The sequence below is a fragment of the Bidens hawaiensis genome, unplaced genomic scaffold (genome assembly GCF_021521415.1).
Source record: "Bidens hawaiensis isolate Kalapana, Puna unplaced genomic scaffold, B.hawaiensis_p1.1 tig00046999_1, whole genome shotgun sequence".
NCBI classification, from domain to species: Eukaryota; Viridiplantae; Streptophyta; class Magnoliopsida; order Asterales; family Asteraceae; genus Bidens; species Bidens hawaiensis.
In genome coordinates, this window is record NW_027498407.1 from 72,533 (window position 1) to 92,549 (window position 20,017).

General features: G+C 33.9%; 3 protein-coding genes across 8 annotated transcripts; 1 reads left to right on the forward strand and 2 right to left on the reverse strand.

Moving 5' to 3' along the window:
• The first annotated feature begins 872 nt into the window (after positions 1-872).
• On the forward strand, positions 873-3,293 carry LOC143596784 (uncharacterized protein At1g01500-like). 3 transcript variants are annotated; one of them, XM_077075468.1, is made up of 3 exons: positions 873-1,079; positions 1,705-2,450; positions 2,962-3,293. In XM_077075468.1, the coding sequence occupies exons 2-3, from the start codon at positions 1,737-1,739 to the stop codon at positions 3,196-3,198; spliced, it is 951 nt and encodes a 316-aa protein (XP_076931583.1). In that variant the 5' UTR covers positions 873-1,079; positions 1,705-1,736; the 3' UTR covers positions 3,199-3,293. The 3 variants fall into 3 exon arrangements, with proteins under 3 accessions (XP_076931583.1, XP_076931581.1, XP_076931582.1); XM_077075466.1 differs by having other exon boundaries at positions 873-1,075; positions 1,688-2,450; XM_077075467.1 differs by lacking the exon at positions 873-1,079 and having other exon boundaries at positions 1,650-2,450.
• Positions 3,294-4,050: 757 nt separating this feature from the next.
• Positions 4,051-8,894, reverse strand: LOC143596785 (uncharacterized). Of its 3 annotated transcripts, none has more exons than XM_077075472.1 (6): positions 8,861-8,894; positions 7,831-7,916; positions 7,044-7,220; positions 6,115-6,213; positions 5,213-5,458; positions 4,051-4,498 (listed from the first exon to the last, which is right to left on the reverse strand). In XM_077075472.1, exons 2-6 carry the CDS (start codon positions 7,906-7,908, stop codon positions 4,205-4,207), a joined length of 894 nt encoding a protein of 297 aa, XP_076931587.1. In that variant the 5' UTR covers positions 7,909-7,916; positions 8,861-8,894; the 3' UTR covers positions 4,051-4,204. The 3 variants fall into 3 exon arrangements, with proteins under 3 accessions (XP_076931587.1, XP_076931585.1, XP_076931586.1); XM_077075470.1 differs by having other exon boundaries at positions 7,813-7,916; XM_077075471.1 differs by having other exon boundaries at positions 7,813-7,909; positions 8,861-8,872.
• A 2,535-nt stretch (positions 8,895-11,429) lies between these two features.
• LOC143596786 (uncharacterized) lies at positions 11,430-14,675 on the reverse strand. 2 transcript variants are annotated; one of them, XM_077075474.1, is made up of 6 exons: positions 13,077-14,675; positions 12,924-13,002; positions 12,398-12,840; positions 12,204-12,311; positions 11,616-11,801; positions 11,430-11,522 (listed from the first exon to the last, which is right to left on the reverse strand). In XM_077075474.1, exons 1-5 carry the CDS (start codon positions 14,541-14,543, stop codon positions 11,622-11,624), a joined length of 2,277 nt encoding a protein of 758 aa, XP_076931589.1. In that variant the 5' UTR covers positions 14,544-14,675; the 3' UTR covers positions 11,430-11,522; positions 11,616-11,621. The 2 variants fall into 2 exon arrangements, with proteins under 2 accessions (XP_076931589.1, XP_076931588.1); XM_077075473.1 differs by having other exon boundaries at positions 11,616-11,807.
• Between the last annotated feature and the right edge of the window lie 5,342 nt (positions 14,676-20,017).

Sequence of the window (20,017 nt, forward strand, 5' to 3'; positions counted from 1 at the left end):
CGAGCGAATAGAACGTCTCCCTAACCTTTGTCCAAAAGACCTTGCTCTTTTGGTAGTCCGCTGCAAAATGCATAAATAAATTTGTAAGTCATTTAACTTTTTTATTTAACTTTTTTATTAAAAATCATTTTTAAAAACGTTAAAACAATTACCGCAACGCCGATCCTCAGAAATGACTATCCAAGCCCGACACAGGGCTTCCTTCTCATCCGATGACCACGGAGTGGTTTTCCGTTTCGTCCTTCCAGTCGAAGCCGAACCCGACTCGTCCGTTGCAACTTGTTTTTTTCGGTGGACGCGTCTTCTTTGTCCCGCAGCTTCACCTTCTGGTTCTTGTGTCTCCGGAAAAACAAAGTTAGGAGACGGTTGTATGTTGGATGGTTGAAAGCCGGATGATTGTTGCGACCCCGAATAAAACATCGGTTGGTCCGGGTGCCGACCATAAATCGTCGTAACTGTAATCTGAATCTAGGTTTGGTACCAATTTCCAGCCATGTTTTTAAAAAAAGGTTTGGAAGATGGGGTGATTTTGGGTTTTTTTGAGGTTGTGGTAAGTATTTTATGTGATTTTGGGTGTGGTATGTGATATTGGGTTGATATTGGTTTATATAGAGAAAAAAAAAATTTTTTTTAATAAACTTAAAGAGCCAACGGCTCTATTTATAAGCCCCAACGGTCATGCACGCATTCCCAAGCCCACTTCATGCCTATTCCCAGCCGCTACTGGCATTGCGCCTGCCTCTTTTTCCGCGCTCGCGCCCCTCTCGCGCCTCGGTGGTGTGGTGCTCGCGCCCCGGGGCGCGAGCGGATGGGCTCACGCGCCCCCTGTCGCGCTCCACACCCCTCAGCCTTATATATATAAGTACTTGGTAGAAAACGATTGACCAAAATTAATTACTTGTGGCTTTTATTCAATTTCATCATTTCACACTGATTTTTCAAGATCATCTATCTATCTATCTATCTATCTATCTATCTATCTATCAAGAGCTTCATTTGGGCTTAATCAATCTTATTATTAATTATTCGTTTCAAACAAAAGATTCAGTTATTGGGTTTGGATCCTTCATTTCAGGTGCGTTTGTTTTCTTTCTCTTTCTCTTTACTGTGTGTGATTTCACGCTTGGTTAGTATGTGTATGTAAGTTGTTGATTCCAAATAATTAATAAAAATCTCATCTTTCCATATAAATATGTGTTAATCAGTAATCACCTCACCTTATGTAATTATTTTTATACATCTTTATTTTTATTTATTATTATTATTTTATATTAGATGAGGCAATATGAATTTTGGTTACTAATATTAATATGATTTTTTAAGACAGGTTAAAAAAAGTAACCAGGATTAGTATATGTTTTATTTGCTTCACTTAATTTTTTATGTTTTTTTGATATTTATACAAATTGAATAGGATTGAAGCAATTAATCTTTAGAGAAAAGCTGAATAATTATTAAGTTTCATAATTGATATATGTGTCATTGGCCTCACTTGATTATTAATTTTATCTAATACTTATAAAAAATTTGTCCTCACTTATTTTTTAAATTTAGCAGGACAGTTGAGAAATTTGATCACTACCACTTAAAGTTACCAAATAAATATCACTATAGGGGTTTTCTAATATTTGTTGATTAATCAACTGATATAAACTGATTTTTGTTATAATGTTTATTTTTATAACAGTGTTTATATTCTTTGAGCTTTTTTCAATGAGAATTAAGCTCTCAGAAACATGGAGAATTCAAATGGAACAATCATAAAACATTCTACTTACCAAACTTACACGAAACCGTTATTATCCTGGTTCGATATACGCGTGTTCTACGTTCGGATCAGCAACTTTACGGTGGACAGTTACACGCCCGAATACCTCACTCTCACCCATATCCCATTAGACCCCAACACCATTCTTGAAGTCAATAACAAAAGATGCAATCTTGACTCACCGGGTAGCTCGTGTCGTTTGAAACGAAACCGAGTGGACAAAAAGTTTGAAGAAGCTACATTTGTGAGCACTGACAGTATACGAATATCGGGTAGTGTCAAGTTCGAGGTTTTTGATGGTGATGATCTGATTCTCTCTGGGATTTTGGAGATGTCTAATAACAATAATGATAATAATATTGTTAATAATAGTAATGGTTTTGTTGGTAAGTCACATAAGTCAAAGATGAATGATGCTGAGAGATGGAGTATGAGATGTGAATCAATGGTGGGGCCGGACACTCGGGTTTTGAAGGGGAAGTATTTAACAGGTTGTGATTCGATGCCACCGATGATTGAGGTTTATGTTGCTGGTTTAGTTTCGGGTGCACCGGTTATATTGACAAAGGCGTTGCAGGTTGGTTTTAGAAAGAAGCAGACTCGGAAAGGGGCGTTGGATCCGATTCCCGAGGGTGATTTGAGTGAGTTCAAGAAAGATGTTCCATATGGACTTGATTTTAAGGTATTTTTTGAAGTTTTAAGGTTTTGTTATACTTATGTTGGTAGCATTATTAATTTAGAGTTGGTAATTCTAACTCGTTTACCTATCAACGTATCAGTTTCCGGTAGAACCCGTGGAAACATTTAGCTAAACGGGCTGTGACAACTCGACGAGTTGACCTGTTTAGCCCCTTGATTTTTTATGTCGTAATTAAGTTGGGTGTTTTATAGCAAAATTTTAGACTTTAAAAAGAGAGTTTATATTTACAATATATATATCGGGTTAAACTGGTTGGGTTCTTGTCAACCCACAAATGTTCGTGTCATGCTCCGATTCACATTCCTGGACGTGATTTTCGGGTTCGTGTCAAATTCTTGTAAACCATTTCATTTAGATAATATAGTATATTTTATCATCAATAGATTTTTTTAATTATAAAAAGTTGGAAATTTAGGACAAAACCATCATTTTTAGGAAATATATGTTATATTTATTTGTATTACTTAAAGATGTCATAATGTGGTTATTGCAGGATGAAGAGTTTAGACCTTACAAGATTGAAAATGGGTATGACTACAACAATAGCCTGCATTGGGGCCAAAACGAGTACATGGAAGGTGAAGATGGAGCGCTGACATGGTTCAATGCTGGTGTGCGGGTTGGTGTCGGTTTAGGTCTCGGAATCTGCCTCGGGGTTGGAATTGGTGTCGGTCTTCTAGTTCGTACGTATCAATCTACCACTCGAAATTTCAAAAGGCGGCTTTTGTAGACCTTTTTACTGGTGATGTGTGATAAGAGCGTGTGGATACTCAATTGTAACGAGTAAAAGTAAACTGCATAGACATGTAGTGATGTAGACATTAAAAAGTAGTATTGTTTTTGTGTGTTGAGTTTGTAGTCGTTTTGTGTAAATAGTTTTGTTGTATAACTATACGAGTAAATGATTTTGTGTACTAGTTGATCCGTGATATCTAAAGTTCAGGTCTCGTTTAGCTAAATGTGTTTACGGACCTGAAGTTGTTTAGATAAGATCTAAAATGGCTCACGTTCGCGTCATTTAACATATTTAACTTGTGAATTGTGATGCCTTGAGCTTTACTTTTAAAGCTTGTTTCAAGCTTATTTATAAAGCGCAAGCTATGCTCGTTGATAGTTTAAAAGTTTGGGCCAGCTCGTTAGGTTGCGATAGCTTGAGCTCAACTCATTTCGACTTTTATTTATTTACTCAAGGACTGTTCGTGAGTAGTTTTAAAAACTCAAACTCGGTTATTATTAATTTATATTAATTTTTTATCATACTTGTACAATATTTTATCTGCATTTATAACTATAAATTATATAACCATACATATATTATTTAAGTTAGCTTTATCATAAGTTTATGGATAATAATAATTGCATAAATATAAATTTAATATATAAAATAAAAATTATATGAATAGTAGGCTCGTTAGGGATCAAGACCTTCCCTAGCTCGATAAGTGAAGCTAACACTTGAGCTAGTATACAAGATGAGCTTATTTCTAGGCTCAAGCTCGGCTTGATTCAAGCTTTTTTAGCAATTTCTCTGGCAGAAATTCACACCCTCGATGTAAACTTAAGTAAAAAAACATGGGCCAACGTTTCATGGCAGAAGACATGAATATCAAAATACTTAATAAAGTGTTTAAGCAACATAAGAAAAATTAGCAGACCAAAAGAGTTTGAGCTGTAATTGATCTAATAGCCATCTCGGTTAACCATCTAGACCAGGTACCATGGTTAATCAAACCACTTTAGCTTGCTGCAATACTTGTTGGCTCAGCAGGCTCAGGAGCCACTGCCGCACCCGCAGTTGCAGGCCCGGTCTTTTGGTCAAACCCCCAGAATTTAGCCGCTTTGACATCATCCTGAGCCATTAATCTTGAGAAATCTTCATGATCATACTTCATGGTTGCTTTCCCACCAAACTCGGTTGGGAGATTATCCATGTCAAAATACGACTTCATCAACTCGACACTTTCTTTATTCTTCGGGTACACAAATTTCACCTTCTGGAATGTCTTTGGATCCATAAAAATCTTTACAATCTGCAATCGTGATGTATAGATTATATATGCATGAAAGTGAAAAAACTGAACTGAAATAAAAACCGATGGATTGGTTTTAATTTTAGTAAAAACCGAATTATCACTTTGTTTCGGTTTTGCATGTAAATTAAACCGAAATGAACCTAATTGAATTTTTGAATTTTCATTTTTTATTTGAGGTGATTTATAAAAAATTAAATAGATTTGAACCCAAATTCATTATTTTGGCCCAACTTTTTTGGGCCGAAAAATTACAAGCCAAATTAGTAAAACCGAAGCAGAACAGTTTTTAAAAACTCAAAAAACCCCTCTTTCTGGTTTTTGGTTCGATTTGAGTGACCTAATTGGACACTTTCCCTAAAATAAAATACATAAATTAAAGCATTGTATATAGGAAATAAAAATGGTGTAAAAAAGTATATCAATTATTGTTTTTATATATTGTTTTTATTTTATCAAATTCCTACATTTAAAATGAGTTAAAGTTTAGAACAAATGTGACGTTTAAGTCGTTAAAGCACAAGATCTACAAGTTGTTAAACACTTAAGAGAGGGTTAAAAGTTAAAACTAAAAAAAAAGAGTTCTTTTTTATGGGGCCCACAATTTTGAATGAGCAAAATTGTGACACCTCACCCACAGATCCCTCTACGGGCCGTGGGTTGGAGATAGTCTAAACAAAAATTTCAAAAAAAAAGTGAAATTAATATATTGACCTTCCAAAAAGCTTGAAAAATTCTTGGTGGAGTGTACAAAAATGCCACTGCTAGTCTCTGAGGATAATGGTCTTGCAGTATATTAATAGTATCTTTAGCGGTTTTAATGGGTACGTTAGTGGTAAACGACCACCCCGTAAAGTCAATCAACCATGCCATTTCTTCTTGACCTTCCGGAAGGTTCAGCATCGCATTCTCCATCAAGTACACAAGGTGTCGGATCTGGTTTTCCATTGATGTTGTGTTCTGCAAGAAACCTTGTAAATTGTTTTATTCATTTATTATTATTATTATTATTATTATTATTATTATTATTGTTTTTAAAATGATATATTTTTGTAATCATATCAGACCCACTTTTATTTTATATAAAAGGTTAAAATCTTTGGAGAATGTGACTCAACACGCCGATTATAGGGTTGTAAATAAGCCGAGCTATTTGACTCACACAGGCTTCAGTCCAAGATCAACTTGCTCCGAGCGCTTTTTATCTAAAGCTCAAATTCGGCTCATATATTATTTATTAATTAACTTACATACATTATAATTAATTTTTTATATTTTTAATTATAACTTTTAATAAAACATTATATGTATAATTTAGTTATTATCATTATAACTTTATAGATAATTATTATTATATAAATATGTATTTAAAGTATTAAATAGAAGTTATATAAATGATAGGCTCGTTTAAACTCATAAGCCGGCTCGGGCTTGAGTATTAAACAAAAGTATTTTAAGGCTCGGCTAGTCGAATTTTTAATGAGCCGGTCTTGAGTAGATCACGGGCCTACTTGGCTCGTTTACACCCGTAACGCCTGACATGCACATTTTGGATCAATACAGCCTTACCCGAGTCCCGGCCTGTACCAAATATATCTGTATTAACCGTGACTCACCTGCAACCCTGGTTTCAATATCAGAACGGTTCTTCCAACTCGGTCATGAAAGTTTGCTCTGAATAGTTTCCCTGTTTCACCTTCAACTGCAACTTCATGCTAGAAGTAGAATATAGTGATAACTTGAGTAACTAGTCATAACTTTTATGAGATATTAAATAATTTATCATGATTTAGGTAGTGATATTTATACATAATCGTACGGGATTAAAATGGCATACGGGTCAAAACAGGTAATTTTTAACAAGGGCCAACGCAGGCCATGCGGTTGACCCGCGGGCAATTTCCCCCTTTTTCTTATAATTTATAAATGATTAGTTTATTAAAAATGATTACCGAAAGTAAGAGGGCTAATATTTTTTTACTAACAAAGAGATTTAAGAGGTTGTAAGCATTTCAATTTCACAAATTTTTAGAGTTTACCGATTTGACTCAATACAGATAATTATATAGGGATTGAAATTTCCAATACATGCTGAAACATGCCAGCGACAAAAAAATTCAAGTTTTTGGGGGGTTGTCATGTCTAACACGTTTAATAAACGGGTCATGTTCAGATGAACCTGTTTAATCGCGTTTAATTAAACAAGTAGGCCTTCCAACCTGTTAGATTAAACACGTCGACCTGTTAACCCATTTTTACAACCCAGTGACCCACTAACCAAATTAACATGTTTACAACTTCATTACTACGCATCAACCTGTATGATGTGTTTAGATAACCAAGTTAAACAGGTCGCATCACACAGTATTAAACATGTGTGGGTTAGGGTTGATATTTTTACTCGGATAAATAGATGGAGCCCAACCAACACGAATGACATCCCATATACAAACCCGAATCAAGCCATATTTAGGTAAACAGGTTAAAATTGCCACATCTAAATTCTATTTTCTAATCAGAACAATTAATAAAATCACACACTAACCCAACGGATTTCTTCAGGCTTATAAGTTGATCTCCAAGTGAGTGTTTCTTCCAAAATCTTTTTTGCTTTCTCTACATTCCAATTTCGGGCTTCCAAATATCTTCTCAAACACGCATCAGTGCAGTACAGTAAGTTACGCCCAGTAAGCGGACCGAGAGCATCTTTGAGCTCATTTACCTGTGTTTGACCACGGCCAGAAAGTAATCACTCACAAAATCAATTGAAGAAAACCTTAGTTCCCAACATTTTGATGTAATTAACAACAAATTATTATTCAGAAACCTGTCATGATTGTTGTTAGGCTTGTAAACAAACTGAGATAACATGAACGAGGCATTTCGTGTTCGTTTGTTTAAAGATGAACCAAACACAAAGAATTAAAGAAAAAGAGTTTCTAGTTCGTGTTCGTTCGTTAATAACATGAGTGTGTTCGTTTATGTTTGTTCATTCATAGTATAAACAAACGGTTCGCAATCGTAAACGGACACAAACTAATTAACATAACTGCGTGAACACTAATTAAGAATAAACATGAACATTAATATGTTGGACCTATAAAACTAACGAAACCAGACAATTCTTAATGGGCATAAATCTTTTAATGAATATGTAAACAAATTTAAACAAACTTTCACGAGCATGAATAAGCAAACAAGACGTGTTCATGTTGATTCATTTAACTAAATGAACAAAAATATTGTTCACTTCCGTTCATTTATTAAGTAAACGAAGATAAACTAACTTCCCACCGGATGATTGGTTCGTTTACGGGCCTAAATGTTGTTACCTTGGATTCTGATTGCAACTCAGGCTGCTCCTTCTCTTGCTGTTGCTGTGAAGACCCGCGACGCCAAAAGATGGACATACTGACAACTAAATTATCCATCATAAACATGATACGTAATAAGTAAAAGAGTTTTGACAAATTAAAATGTGCATCAATTTCAGATGTATAAGTGCTTAAAAGCTTGTTAGAAACAATACGATGAATAGAGGATCTACCTGCAAAGACAGCTAGTTTGATGAAATGAAAGTTCAGCTCACGATATGCAAATTTGAATATGATATATAGTATGTAAAACGAAAACTAGCAAGATATGTATTGGTAAACAGATAAAGCTACTGATAACAATATTGTTGAACAGACTAGAAAGCTTTGACAAATAAAGAGTGTAATGATTTAACAAAATGTATCCAACATTCAGTAGGATGTTAGAGCATAAATAAATTCATACCTAGGGATAATTTATATTGTTTCAACAAATGAGTGAAAAACTAATAATAAATCCTTGAAAATAAATAACAGAGTCCTTGAATTCTATTGTTGCTTAATAACACCTGATCTAGCTTAACCTAACTAACTCAATTTTAGAAACATGCAGTACTAATATTAACACCAGATAATCAAATCAATCCAAATTATATATCCGAATTTTATAAAAAAAATATATAAATTTATAGAATTACTTTTAAGAATATATTGCATATCCAAAGTTTATAAAATAAATTTTTATTATTTAATAATTAAAAAAAATATTTAGGAAAATTAGGATTTAGATATTTTTGGACACGTCATTCAATCAGATGAATAAATTAGCCTACGAAACCCTAATTCAATCAATCAATCACACACAGAAGCGAAAGCATTAACAAAACAACAAATCAACAGATCTTAAGCAGCATGAATCACAACAAATACAATATAGCATGTCGATTTCCAGGCCTATACGAAGCAATTACAAACATATTCACTCGAAATATCAAAATGTAGGAAACACGCATCAATAAAAAAAAGGTGAATTGTGGTTTGTACGCACCGTTGATCGGAAAGTAATAATCTGGGGAGGCTTCAAAGAAAGAAGTGTTAATGAATGATGAAAAGCGATGTGTAGTGGATGATTTAATTGAGCTTAATAAGTGAACGAATCGTTGTGGTTTATTAATTGCTTGCGTTAGTTGTGTGGAAGACGAGACGAGTGTGTGAATGTTAATTTGCAAAAGTTGAAGCTCACACGCGTGGGAATCATATGATTATTTTTTGGGTCCTCCCAACCACACCTCACACCCCACAAGACGCCGCGTTTAGCCCTTACCGTGACGGTTTATTCGACGTGACTGATTTGACGACGTCGACGGATGATTTGATTGGTGAAGTCTGTCGTTGTCCACAAATGCGCCGCGTTTAGACCTTAACGGTGCGTTTACACCCCTCAATTATTTAGGTTGATTCCCAGACTTGTGGTGGTATACATTAGCATGCAAACATAAATTTTGGATACATTACATACAAAGTGTCCAAATTCCCAATTCAGAAAATGTCTTGGATGTTTGATGTTATTTTTCGAGCCCGCTGAGGACAAACGACGAGGCAAGTATTCCAGATTTGAATCTTGCGCCGCCGGGGTTTGTAGATTATGACCCGGGGGGGGGGGGGGGGGGGCGTTACCAAATTTGAACCAGGTATCGTCACATGTTTATTTGGGTTACCCGTCGTCATTAATTTCTGAAATTAGATTTGTTAACAATATATTTTGTTAGGTTTATTTTGTGCACGAGCAATCGGATTGGTATTTGGCACCTAGCAGCAGTTCGTACCTGTCACAGCCTGAACATGATTACGGTCAGCCGTCATACCATTTATCAGGAGACCCGCATTACGTTGCCCATCCTTCGTACCATTTTAATACCGAGGAGCCGTATTCATGTAGTCAACGTTCGTACCCATTACCAATAGGTGATGCGTATCGGTCACAACCAGAACCAGACCATATTCTTGAAACCCCCCACGAGAATGTTGATGAAGATTACGGCAGACATAATTCTGACGATGATGGTGATAATTACATTCGCGAGGCTAGGGTGTCGTATAAAACGGATATCGTATGAGCCAATGTGTTTTGTTTAATAAAAATATTTTTGTAATTAGTAGTTGCCTTGAACTTGTTTTAAATTTGACGTTAATATTGTTTCAGTTATTTTCTTCTCGTGAGGAGCTGGAGGAGTGGGCGAAGAAAAGAGGTCGGGAGCATGGGTGTGTTGTTGTTGTCCAGCGGTCTAGGCCAAGAGCCGTGGATCTTGGATGCAATCGCGGCGGCGAACCAAAACTCACCGCCACAATCAGGCGTGCAGGCAGTATGAAGAAGGGTTGTCCGTTTAAGCTAAAAAAAAGGCACAACCGTGTTGGTAATTTTTGGAAGCTTGAGGTCGTAAACGAGACGCACAACCACGACCCCTTCGTCTTTAAGGAGGGTCACGCGTATCTAAGGAAAATGACCGGCGAGATGGTTGATATGGTTATCATCAAAATCAAAAGCATTTTAATTAAAACAAATATATATTTAAATCAAAATGTTAATATACTTAAGAACTTAGAATAATATTAGTAATATTAATATTAATGATAATAATATGATGATTTGATGTGGTGAGATGATATTGACCATGATTTGATTGATTGAGCACTCACCGCCGCGGATAGCACTTACCGTGACGTTATGTGCGGTTTTCTAACCACACCGGCGGTGTGGTTAGAGAAACCCTATTTTTTTCTATTTTTGTTTTGATTTTTTTGGACGTTTGTTACTTGATTAGACACGAGTATTAAAAAATAGAATAACTAGGATTCTGAATGATTTGGCCAGATTTTTAATAATAATATAATTTGAAGTTTTCGGGTTACTAGTTCTGTAACAATGAGAAACCATCAGACAATGTACGGGATAAGTATTTGTATAATCCGTTGTGTTGTTAACAACTTCTAGCAATTTCAACCGTGTTTTGTTAACTATGAACTTCCAGATAATATTGAAAGTAGATTGTGGACGACAATCAAAACTACAACTTAATGCTTCAAGACAAATGATCTATTTAAAAGATCTAAATTCATGTAAAAGATTGTTAAAAAAAAGTTAGTTCATTGATTTTTAACAAATGTAAATTATGTTTATTCATTATGCATATTGATATTTTATGTATGAAAGTTATAAGAGAACCATAAAAGAGTTAAAAGGGTGTCCAAATGTTTAGCAAGTAGTTAAGTAGCTTATAAAGAAGCCAACATGTTTAGCAAGCATCATTGATATTTGATGGTTTATACTCCCACACCTACACATGAGAATAGTGCAAATCCATTCCGTGCCCCTTGAACAAAGCAAACTCGTGTGTCCACAATTTGCGACCCGAACACATATGCTGAAACAAAACTCTCAGGCTGACGCAAACCAGGTTTTGTTTCAACCCATACATTGCTAGTTTGTTACATCTGCCCACTTACAACGAAAAATGTTTTGATCACTCTTGTAACTGTTCAATAAACATTCAAACTGCATATTCCGAGCACTTGATGCAACTTGATGACTATTTCGGCTATAAAAATTGGGCTCACAAGTACAGTTTCTACACCAGAAATAAATTTACATCACCATTGTGAAACCACTTGATGCATTCTTCCTCAGTCCACTAAATCAGCACAAAACCAACCTAACCACAAAATAAATAAAGCAATTGCTTGAGACATGGTAACACTAAGCATCTCAAAAACTTGTGCCATAATAAAAATATTTAAGAACCAACCGTTATTTATGGTAAAGACGCTTCAGATTCTTCTTCAATCTGATAAAGTTTGATGTCACAAAGTTTACCTCCAGCTTCATCAGCAAAACTGATTTTCTTCTTTTCTTTTTCAAGAGGCTTGTCCTGATTTATGTTTCCCAACACAGGATCGCCAGAAGCAGAATTGTTATTATCCTCATTCAGTTTCTGCCCCTGTTACATGAATAATAACATAAGATAACATGAATACAGATTAGACTTTAACCCATTTAACCAGTTCTACCCAAGTTGATCCGTTTAACCAGTTTTATCCAACTTGACCCGCCTAATCAATTCTACCTAATTTGACCCATTAATCATGCCCCACCCAATTTAACCGGTTTTACATTTGACCAGGTGTCCATGTAATACAACACAAATTTATCTCTTTCTATATAAGAAATTAAAAAAACACAATTAACACTTCTATTATTAAAACAAGCTGAGAGCTGGTTTCTAGACATAATCTTAGCAAATTTCATACTTCTTGGAATTTCAATAAAACTATTTCAGACTCAAGAGATATAATTTGAACTAATTCAGAAATGTTTACAATAAAAGAAAACAAACCATGATTTTACAGAAACGGTTGCAGTCTCTAGCCATCATAGATAACCATTTTTTTGCTGTTTCTTCAGTTTTTGTTGCACTCTTGATGACTGATTTCACCTGCAAGATCTACGAAACCAGATATCAAGGATTGAACATAAATGTGTGTCATGTACATTGACAAAGAAAATTTGCCAATTTCAGTTCTTAAGTACCTCGCCGGCCTCGTTTTTCAAGGAAGTCGATCGATAAGCTTCAAAGAGCATTTTCTCTTCTACAACAGCCTTCATTGAATTTAATTCACTCATTAGCTTTGATGCAAGAGACTCAATATCGTGCATTTGTCTCTGTGAAAATGCAATAGCACTCTCTGAACACCCTTCAATAGAAGTACACCCTGAGCTAAAACGCGGAAGTGAACGACATAAACGAGGCCCATCAAGACAGCCTTTGGATGCAGTGCCTTTTTTGGTAGGAGACCCCTTTTTGATACTTCTAGGTTTCTTAAACACATGTTTGGAGCTCAAAGTGGCTTTGTTCTGAATAAGTTGTGAAGCCTGTTGAGAATGTACATTTGATTCAGTATCCTCAACGTCTGTTTTAGCTGATGAAAACTTGTTCTCAGCTTGTTCTCCAAAGTTCAATTTCTCCTTGCATTCTGAAAAATAAACATTAAATATCATATATCATGTGATATTAAAGGTAAAAGAACATGTAAAAGTATTGTGTCTATTGGCTTACTGAAATAATCCATGTCATCTAATGACTCTACAGTTTTCATAGCCTGACAAAGCTTTTCCTGGGAGTTTGGAGAAATGAACTGTGGAAAACACGCATGGTAAGCCTATTTCATGATAAAAATAAACCATTTGTTTATGAACTTATTATTCATACCTTTCTTGTCAAAGGAAGCCTCTCAGGTTGTCGAATCCCTGATTTTTTATCACTATAATCCAACTTCACTTCTGAAGGGACAGTTGATATCAGCTCCTGAATAATAGAAATGCCCTTGGAAACTAAAGATACGTTATCAGAACTTGAATTTGAATCTGCATCGGTATTCATTGATGCTAAACTTTCATTCTCCTCAAATATAGGTGATTTAGCCTCCATGGAGACCACATCTTCATCATGTTCATCAACAATTGTTGAAGTTAAATCTTGAACAGTAGAAATGTAATCAACTTGCTCAGGTGTCTGCTGAAGACAGAGTTCACTTTGAGAGCAATCGGTATTCATTGATGCTAAACTTTCATTCTCCTCAGAATTAGGAGATTTGGCATCCACAGAGATCACATCTTCATTGTGTTCATCATCAACTGTTAGAGTTGAATCTTGAACAGCAGAAATGCAATAAACTTGCTTAGGTGACTGCTGAAGATAAAGTTCACTTTGAGGGCTATCAGATGCTATAGTTTCTTCATTATCCATCTCCATGTTCTCGATGTCGTCCAAACTATCATAGAAAGCTTCATTAAGTTCACATTTTTCACCTTCCTCAGAAACAGTTAGTTTGGCCTCCATGGAGACCACATCTTCATCATGATCACCACCATCTACCATTGGATCAGAATCTTGAACAACAGAGATGTGATCGGCTTGCTGAGGTGTCTGCTGCAGGTAGAATTGACTTTGAGAGCTATCAGATTCGTTTACTGTTGACTCTCTATACAAAGAATCATTTGTCGGGGAGCTTAGAACTAATGACGGTTGGTTCACACTTTCTATAGTTTCTTCATCGCCCATCTCCAAGATGTCATCCAAACTATCAAATATAGCTTCATTACGTTCACATTTTTCTCCTTCATTTGTAAACGATTCTGATTTCCCTCTTGTTGGATCATAACTGCTTTCATAATACTCAACTTCAGGAACTTCAACTTTGACCTTGACAAATGCAAAATCTTCACTTGGTTCAGATGTAACTAACTGAGTCTTTCTAGAAGACACCCTTTTGGACTGTGAACTTTTTGAACCCTTGATTCTAAATTTAAACAGTGGTTCAGTGAGGTCACAATCATCATCCTCTGCTTTTGGGGTCAAAAGAACAGATTCTGAAGCTTTCCTTTTCTTCTTTTTAATCTTTTTCTTAATCTGTGACAATGTAAGTTCCTCAAGATTGTTATCTTTTGATGGAAAATTGGTTTCATACTCTTCAGCAACGTAACTGTTTCTTTCTCTTGTTTCTCTATCCGCCAACTGCGGAGATGTATTTTCAGCATCTGAATGTTGATTTATTTCTTCTAGCTTTTTGAACTTGGGGCTCGGTCTTCCACATGTATCCATGTTGTGAACCTTTGTCACTACGCCATTATTAATACATGAAATATAATGAGATGAACTGCAGCCTCTTAAAGCCATTATTGGCAATCAACCCAACACACTCTTTAGAGTATTACTCAAACTTTAGTGTAATGTAATTGTTACGAAACGTCCAAAAAAGGACACCTGATAGAATTAAAAAATGACTTCATAAATAAAAAAGATACTTAAAGTTTTAAGCAGGGGCGGACCCACATAGTTCCCATCGGGGTCCCGGGACACCAATGTTTTTTAAAAATTACTTAGAGACGATATATTAAATTTTGTAAGGACCCCATAAAAATTAATACTTGGAACCCATACTATTAAGGCTGAACTAGTCTAGTGGAAAGTCCCTTGTTTTTTCTTTGAGAGGTTGCAGGTTCAAGCCTCACCATACCCAGTTTTTGTTGTTTTTTTAATATTCTAGTCAATATTAGTTATTTAGTTAGGGTATTTGTGTTTTTTCTTTAGTTTATCCCATATAACCATTATCACTTTAGTTTATCCCATATAACCATTATCACCATGCAACATATATAATGACATGAGTTTTACATATACTTAAATTATTTATCTTGTGTATGTATATTATAATTAATCATTTATTTGTGTAAGAGTTAGTTTTTCATGTCTTGGTTATTCATGTAAGACCATATATATATAGCTTACGCTTATGTTTTTCGGGTATGAATAAAAATGAATTAAAAGTGTATGTTCTATCTAGTTTCTAATCTATATTCTTTCTACTTACTCGTTTCCGATGACACCATATTTTCGTGTTTTATTATGTTCCTCCTCTCGACCCGACCCGAATAACGACCAACCCAAAAATTTTGTAAACCGGAAAAACTGGGACCCCATTGACAAAAAATCCTGGGTCCGCCACTGGTTTTAAGCATGTGAAGCAACTAAGCATCAAAGTTTAGCAAACCACCGAAAACTTAACAATGCTAGTTACCCTTTATACAATAATTTATAAATCAAGACACTGGCAGTGTGCTTCCAGTTAGAACAACATGTGATCAGCCAAACACAAGACAAGTTTAAGATCAAAAGCCTAAAGCTAACACTCAAAATCAAATGCTGGCACAGTAACAGTACCTACGACCTATTTAACTAATAATCGTAAGTCATGTTATCACACTCTAACCTACAAAATTCATGAATTATCTGAATCAATTAGTAGCACTATCAAATCATCTAAGACAATAAACCAAATATATATCAGTTATACATTCAGTTCAACATATCCTGACAATGTCAAGTATCATTCAAACACAATCCTGAAGATAACCAAACAATGCTCAAATCAATACCAATTTGCATACTAGTAGTAATAAAGAGATTCCATAAAAGTACACTAACTATCTCATCAACTTATATGCAGTTTAATAACCAGTGTTGGTAAAATAAAAAATAATCACCGACTAGTCAATAATCGGAAGTCAGCTGACTAAATTATAGCTAATCGACCAAATTAGTCGCAGACTCGCAAAATTACCCCTAATCAAATCTAACCAGACCAAATCGGCAGCCAATATCAACCAAATTCTGTAAATTACATATTTACATATAACAATGTGTGTACAAATAAAAATTCTAATCCGATTAGTCGGTAAACACTGTTAATAACATAAATCTGACAAATCTAAATCAGAAACTTAACAAAACCACAACTAATTAGAGACAAATAAGTTCCGTTCACCGATTATTCAAATTCGATCTAAACCTCGTTCCATTAAACAGCATTAACCTAAACTACATGAACAGAAACCCTAATTACGAGACAAATCAATACAGATCTATCAAGCACGTGGCAAATTATGGATTAAACTTGAATAATAAGCAACGGATTTACAAACTATTACCTTGATTATAGATGGATTGTGTTTTCAGCTGGAAGTGAAGTGAGATGGATTAGGATTATAGGTTGGGCGGTGGAGATGAGGGAAGGAAGGAATATATTTGGTTTAGATCTGGCGCCAACGGGCCAACACGTTTGGCGGCAACTAGGGTTTGAATTGGCAGACCAGACCAGACCAGACCATAACAAAGATTGTATTTATGGGCTCCATGGTGGTGGTAGCACGGTAATTTTGTTGGGGTTCCTTTGGAGGATAAATGTGGTCCTCACTCCTCACGTATTTTAACTAGGGTAAGTTAAAATATAAAAATCAAACAAAAATTATAACTCATAATATAAAAAGAAAAAAAGAAAAAAATTAAAAATCAAAATATTTCCCCCGTCATTCCTATTCCAAGAAAAATAACAAAAAGACACAATACCGAGAAAATGATATAAATAAAAAAAGACACAAGGTTGAGTAATATTACACAATATTAAAAAAATGTCAAATAGAAAAACAAAAAACACATTGATAAATAAAAAGATATAATTAAATTTTTTTTCTCGACATTGTGTTTTTTTCTTTTTGAACAATAAAGCGAGAGAAACATTCTTTTTTTTTTAAGTTATGATTTATTTATTTATTTAGAGGTTTTTTCCCCTACAAATTTTTATCATCATTCTCATTTTTGTTCCACTTTATAAATAGCCTGACAATTTAACTAAATCTTATTTTATTTATGTTTAATTTGATTATTATTGATTTGCGCTTGGTTTTATTATAAATTGGAGCCAACTTGTTTTGTTTTTGGTTGAGTTTATTTGCCTCTTGTTTTTATGGAATTAAAAAATAAGTTAATTGTGAGTCTTTTTTTTTTATGTTTGTTCCAAATTAAAAGCTTATAGTTTAATTTTAACTAATTGTTATGTTCGAAACGAAATTGAATTGTTTGGGGTTTACAAATCTTAAAACATAGCCTTGCTTAGGATAATTTTGTTTATAGAAAATAAATATTTTCTTTATTATAATAAGATTTATAGGATAAATTAAAATTTAAATCATATACTAATTAAAAATTATTTAAGTTGGACAATGAATTAGAGTAAAAAGTATGATTAGACCATTGTGATTGATTCTCACAAACTATTCACCGAAACAAACCGGTTTGCATTTTTTAAACCATTTTTATGTGTGTCATGCAATTATTAGTCTATGTTTCTTTATCCTTTTATTTTCTTTTTTTCTTGTTAACAATTAATATAACATACAAATTGGTTTTTATTTAATAACTTAAAATGTTAACTTTAAAAAAATCCAAAAACATAACCTGTATTTCTTTTTCTAAACACTTCGATATAAATTTTTAATAAAAATGAGGTCTTCAAAAACTATGTTTTTTTTTCTTACTAATTTTATGGTATAATATTATTTGTTGGTTAACTTATCATTTAAAGTCTTATTTTCTGTATAATTTAAATAATCATAAATTATATTTATATAACAAGAAAAGTGATCTAGGTTGGGTTGTGAGGATCTTGAACAAAATCTCAGGGGTAACGTTCAATTTCTTTTACTTTGTTTCATACAATGTAAATAAAACATTTTTTTTTAAACACGATAATAAATAAATTCAAAACACATTGGTTGCAGATTTCTCATCTTCATTATTTGAAAGCTAGAAATCGAGTCATTACAACATATTATTTTACTTTATCAAACGTTTCAATTTCGAGCGTAAATTAAAACATTTTTCAAATACTCATCACCTATTCATTTGCGTAAATCCATCTTGATAAGCTTCATTTTATAAATAACATTTTTCAACGGTTGCGGTTGCAACAGTAAAACCAACGCTAGCTTTAATATTCGTTAAACCAAAAGGGACTTCACGTTTCCTTTGGTTTATCGAATATTGAAGCTAACATTGGTTTTACCAGTTGCAACGGCAACCGTTGAAATGTGTTTTTTTCTAAATTAAAGCTTATTAAGACGGATTTGCGCAATCAAATGGGTTATTAGTATTCCAACAATGCTTTAATTAGTGCAAAGAGAAATGTATGATAAAGTAAAAAGAAGAGGTTGTAATGACTTGATTTCAAGCTTTCAAATATTGAATATATGAGAAATCTGCACCGCATGTATTTAAATCTATTTATTATCGTATTTTTATTTTTGTTTCATTTACATACGAAATACTGTAAAAAGATAAATTTTAAACTTCAAACTAAACAGTGAACATAAAACAAATATGGTTAATGTGTCATTGGGTTTGAACTGGTTTCAACTTTAAACTTTGATTGAGTTTTAATTGGTTTGAACTTTTAATTTGGTTGAGCTTTAAACAAACATAGGTATCGTTATATTTTTTCAGGGGTAGCGAAATAAAAAAAAACAAACAAAATAAAATATTTTTTTCACTACCGACGAAAAATTGAGGGGTAGCGGATGCTACACCTGCTAAGCTTATACACCCGCCCCTGTTGTGAATGTAAATGAGAATTTAGATTGGGTTGGGTTGCATTTGTTGATGAGAGATAAATTAGTTTTTTATCGATTGGGTTGGATTGTGTTGTTAATGGGAATTGTCCTAAGTTGTGTTGTGTAAGTTGAAGAAAGAGATATTAGTTTTTATTAAAGATTGGACTGAGTTGGTTTAAGTTGAGTTAAGAATAAAGACGATCTTAATAGAAACTTGTCTCTTGTATGATCTAACAAAACTAAAGTGATATAAAAACCAGTAAAGCTTGGAACTAGTAACATGAGGAATCTGGCCATTTGCTTTTGGATAGTTTGGTGAAGAGTTCTTATGAACTCATCTAGGTAAGGTCCAAGGTAAGAAATGGCATGTACTGTTATTATCATGAACGAATGATCATTTTTCAAGTACAAAATTACTTTCTATTTCTATACACATCATAGCGTATTTATTTAGAGATAAAGGAATCTTTTACCGGGATGCCTCTTTAACTACCTGATACCCCTTTTTTATTGGTGGAGATTTCCCTGATTCATTTTTGCCCCTATGATAATAATGGTTCATTTTGCCATAACTGTTTTATTCTCTATTGAGGATAGATTTGTCTACCTTCTAGTATATTGTAAGGTATTATGTATCGTCAACTAACTTATTTGATCTTGCATCTAGTACTGTAAATAATATTAAAAATAATAAAACAAGTAAAATATAAATATACATATTCAACAAACAGATGTGTAATTAAGTTAAATGAATGGAAATAAGAATTCTAATACGATAGAGCTGCCACATTGACCCAGTGTTCTTCATCTCTAATCCCTAATTGACCCTTCTGATTCTTTATAGCCGGTTTAAAATCGATGTTGTAATATGGTGAATCGATGGATGGTGGTCAATTGATGGCTTAAGGTATTCAATTTAGGGATAAATGTGGCCACCATGTTCAATAAATGAACGACGATTTATGGGTTCTCTTATTCAAATTCGTTGATTTCTCCGGCTCTAAGGTATTCGATTTCATACGAACACCAGACTATTATCTCTCATCATTTTCATAAGTTATTCAATTTGCAATTACAGTTAGTCTATATCGATTTCATTTTCTATATGATAAATGTTGGTGTTTTTGGTTGTTCATGTCAGTTTAGGGTATTACTCGAAAAGAGTAGTTAAATTTGATTGTTAAGGAATTTAATTCATCTTATATG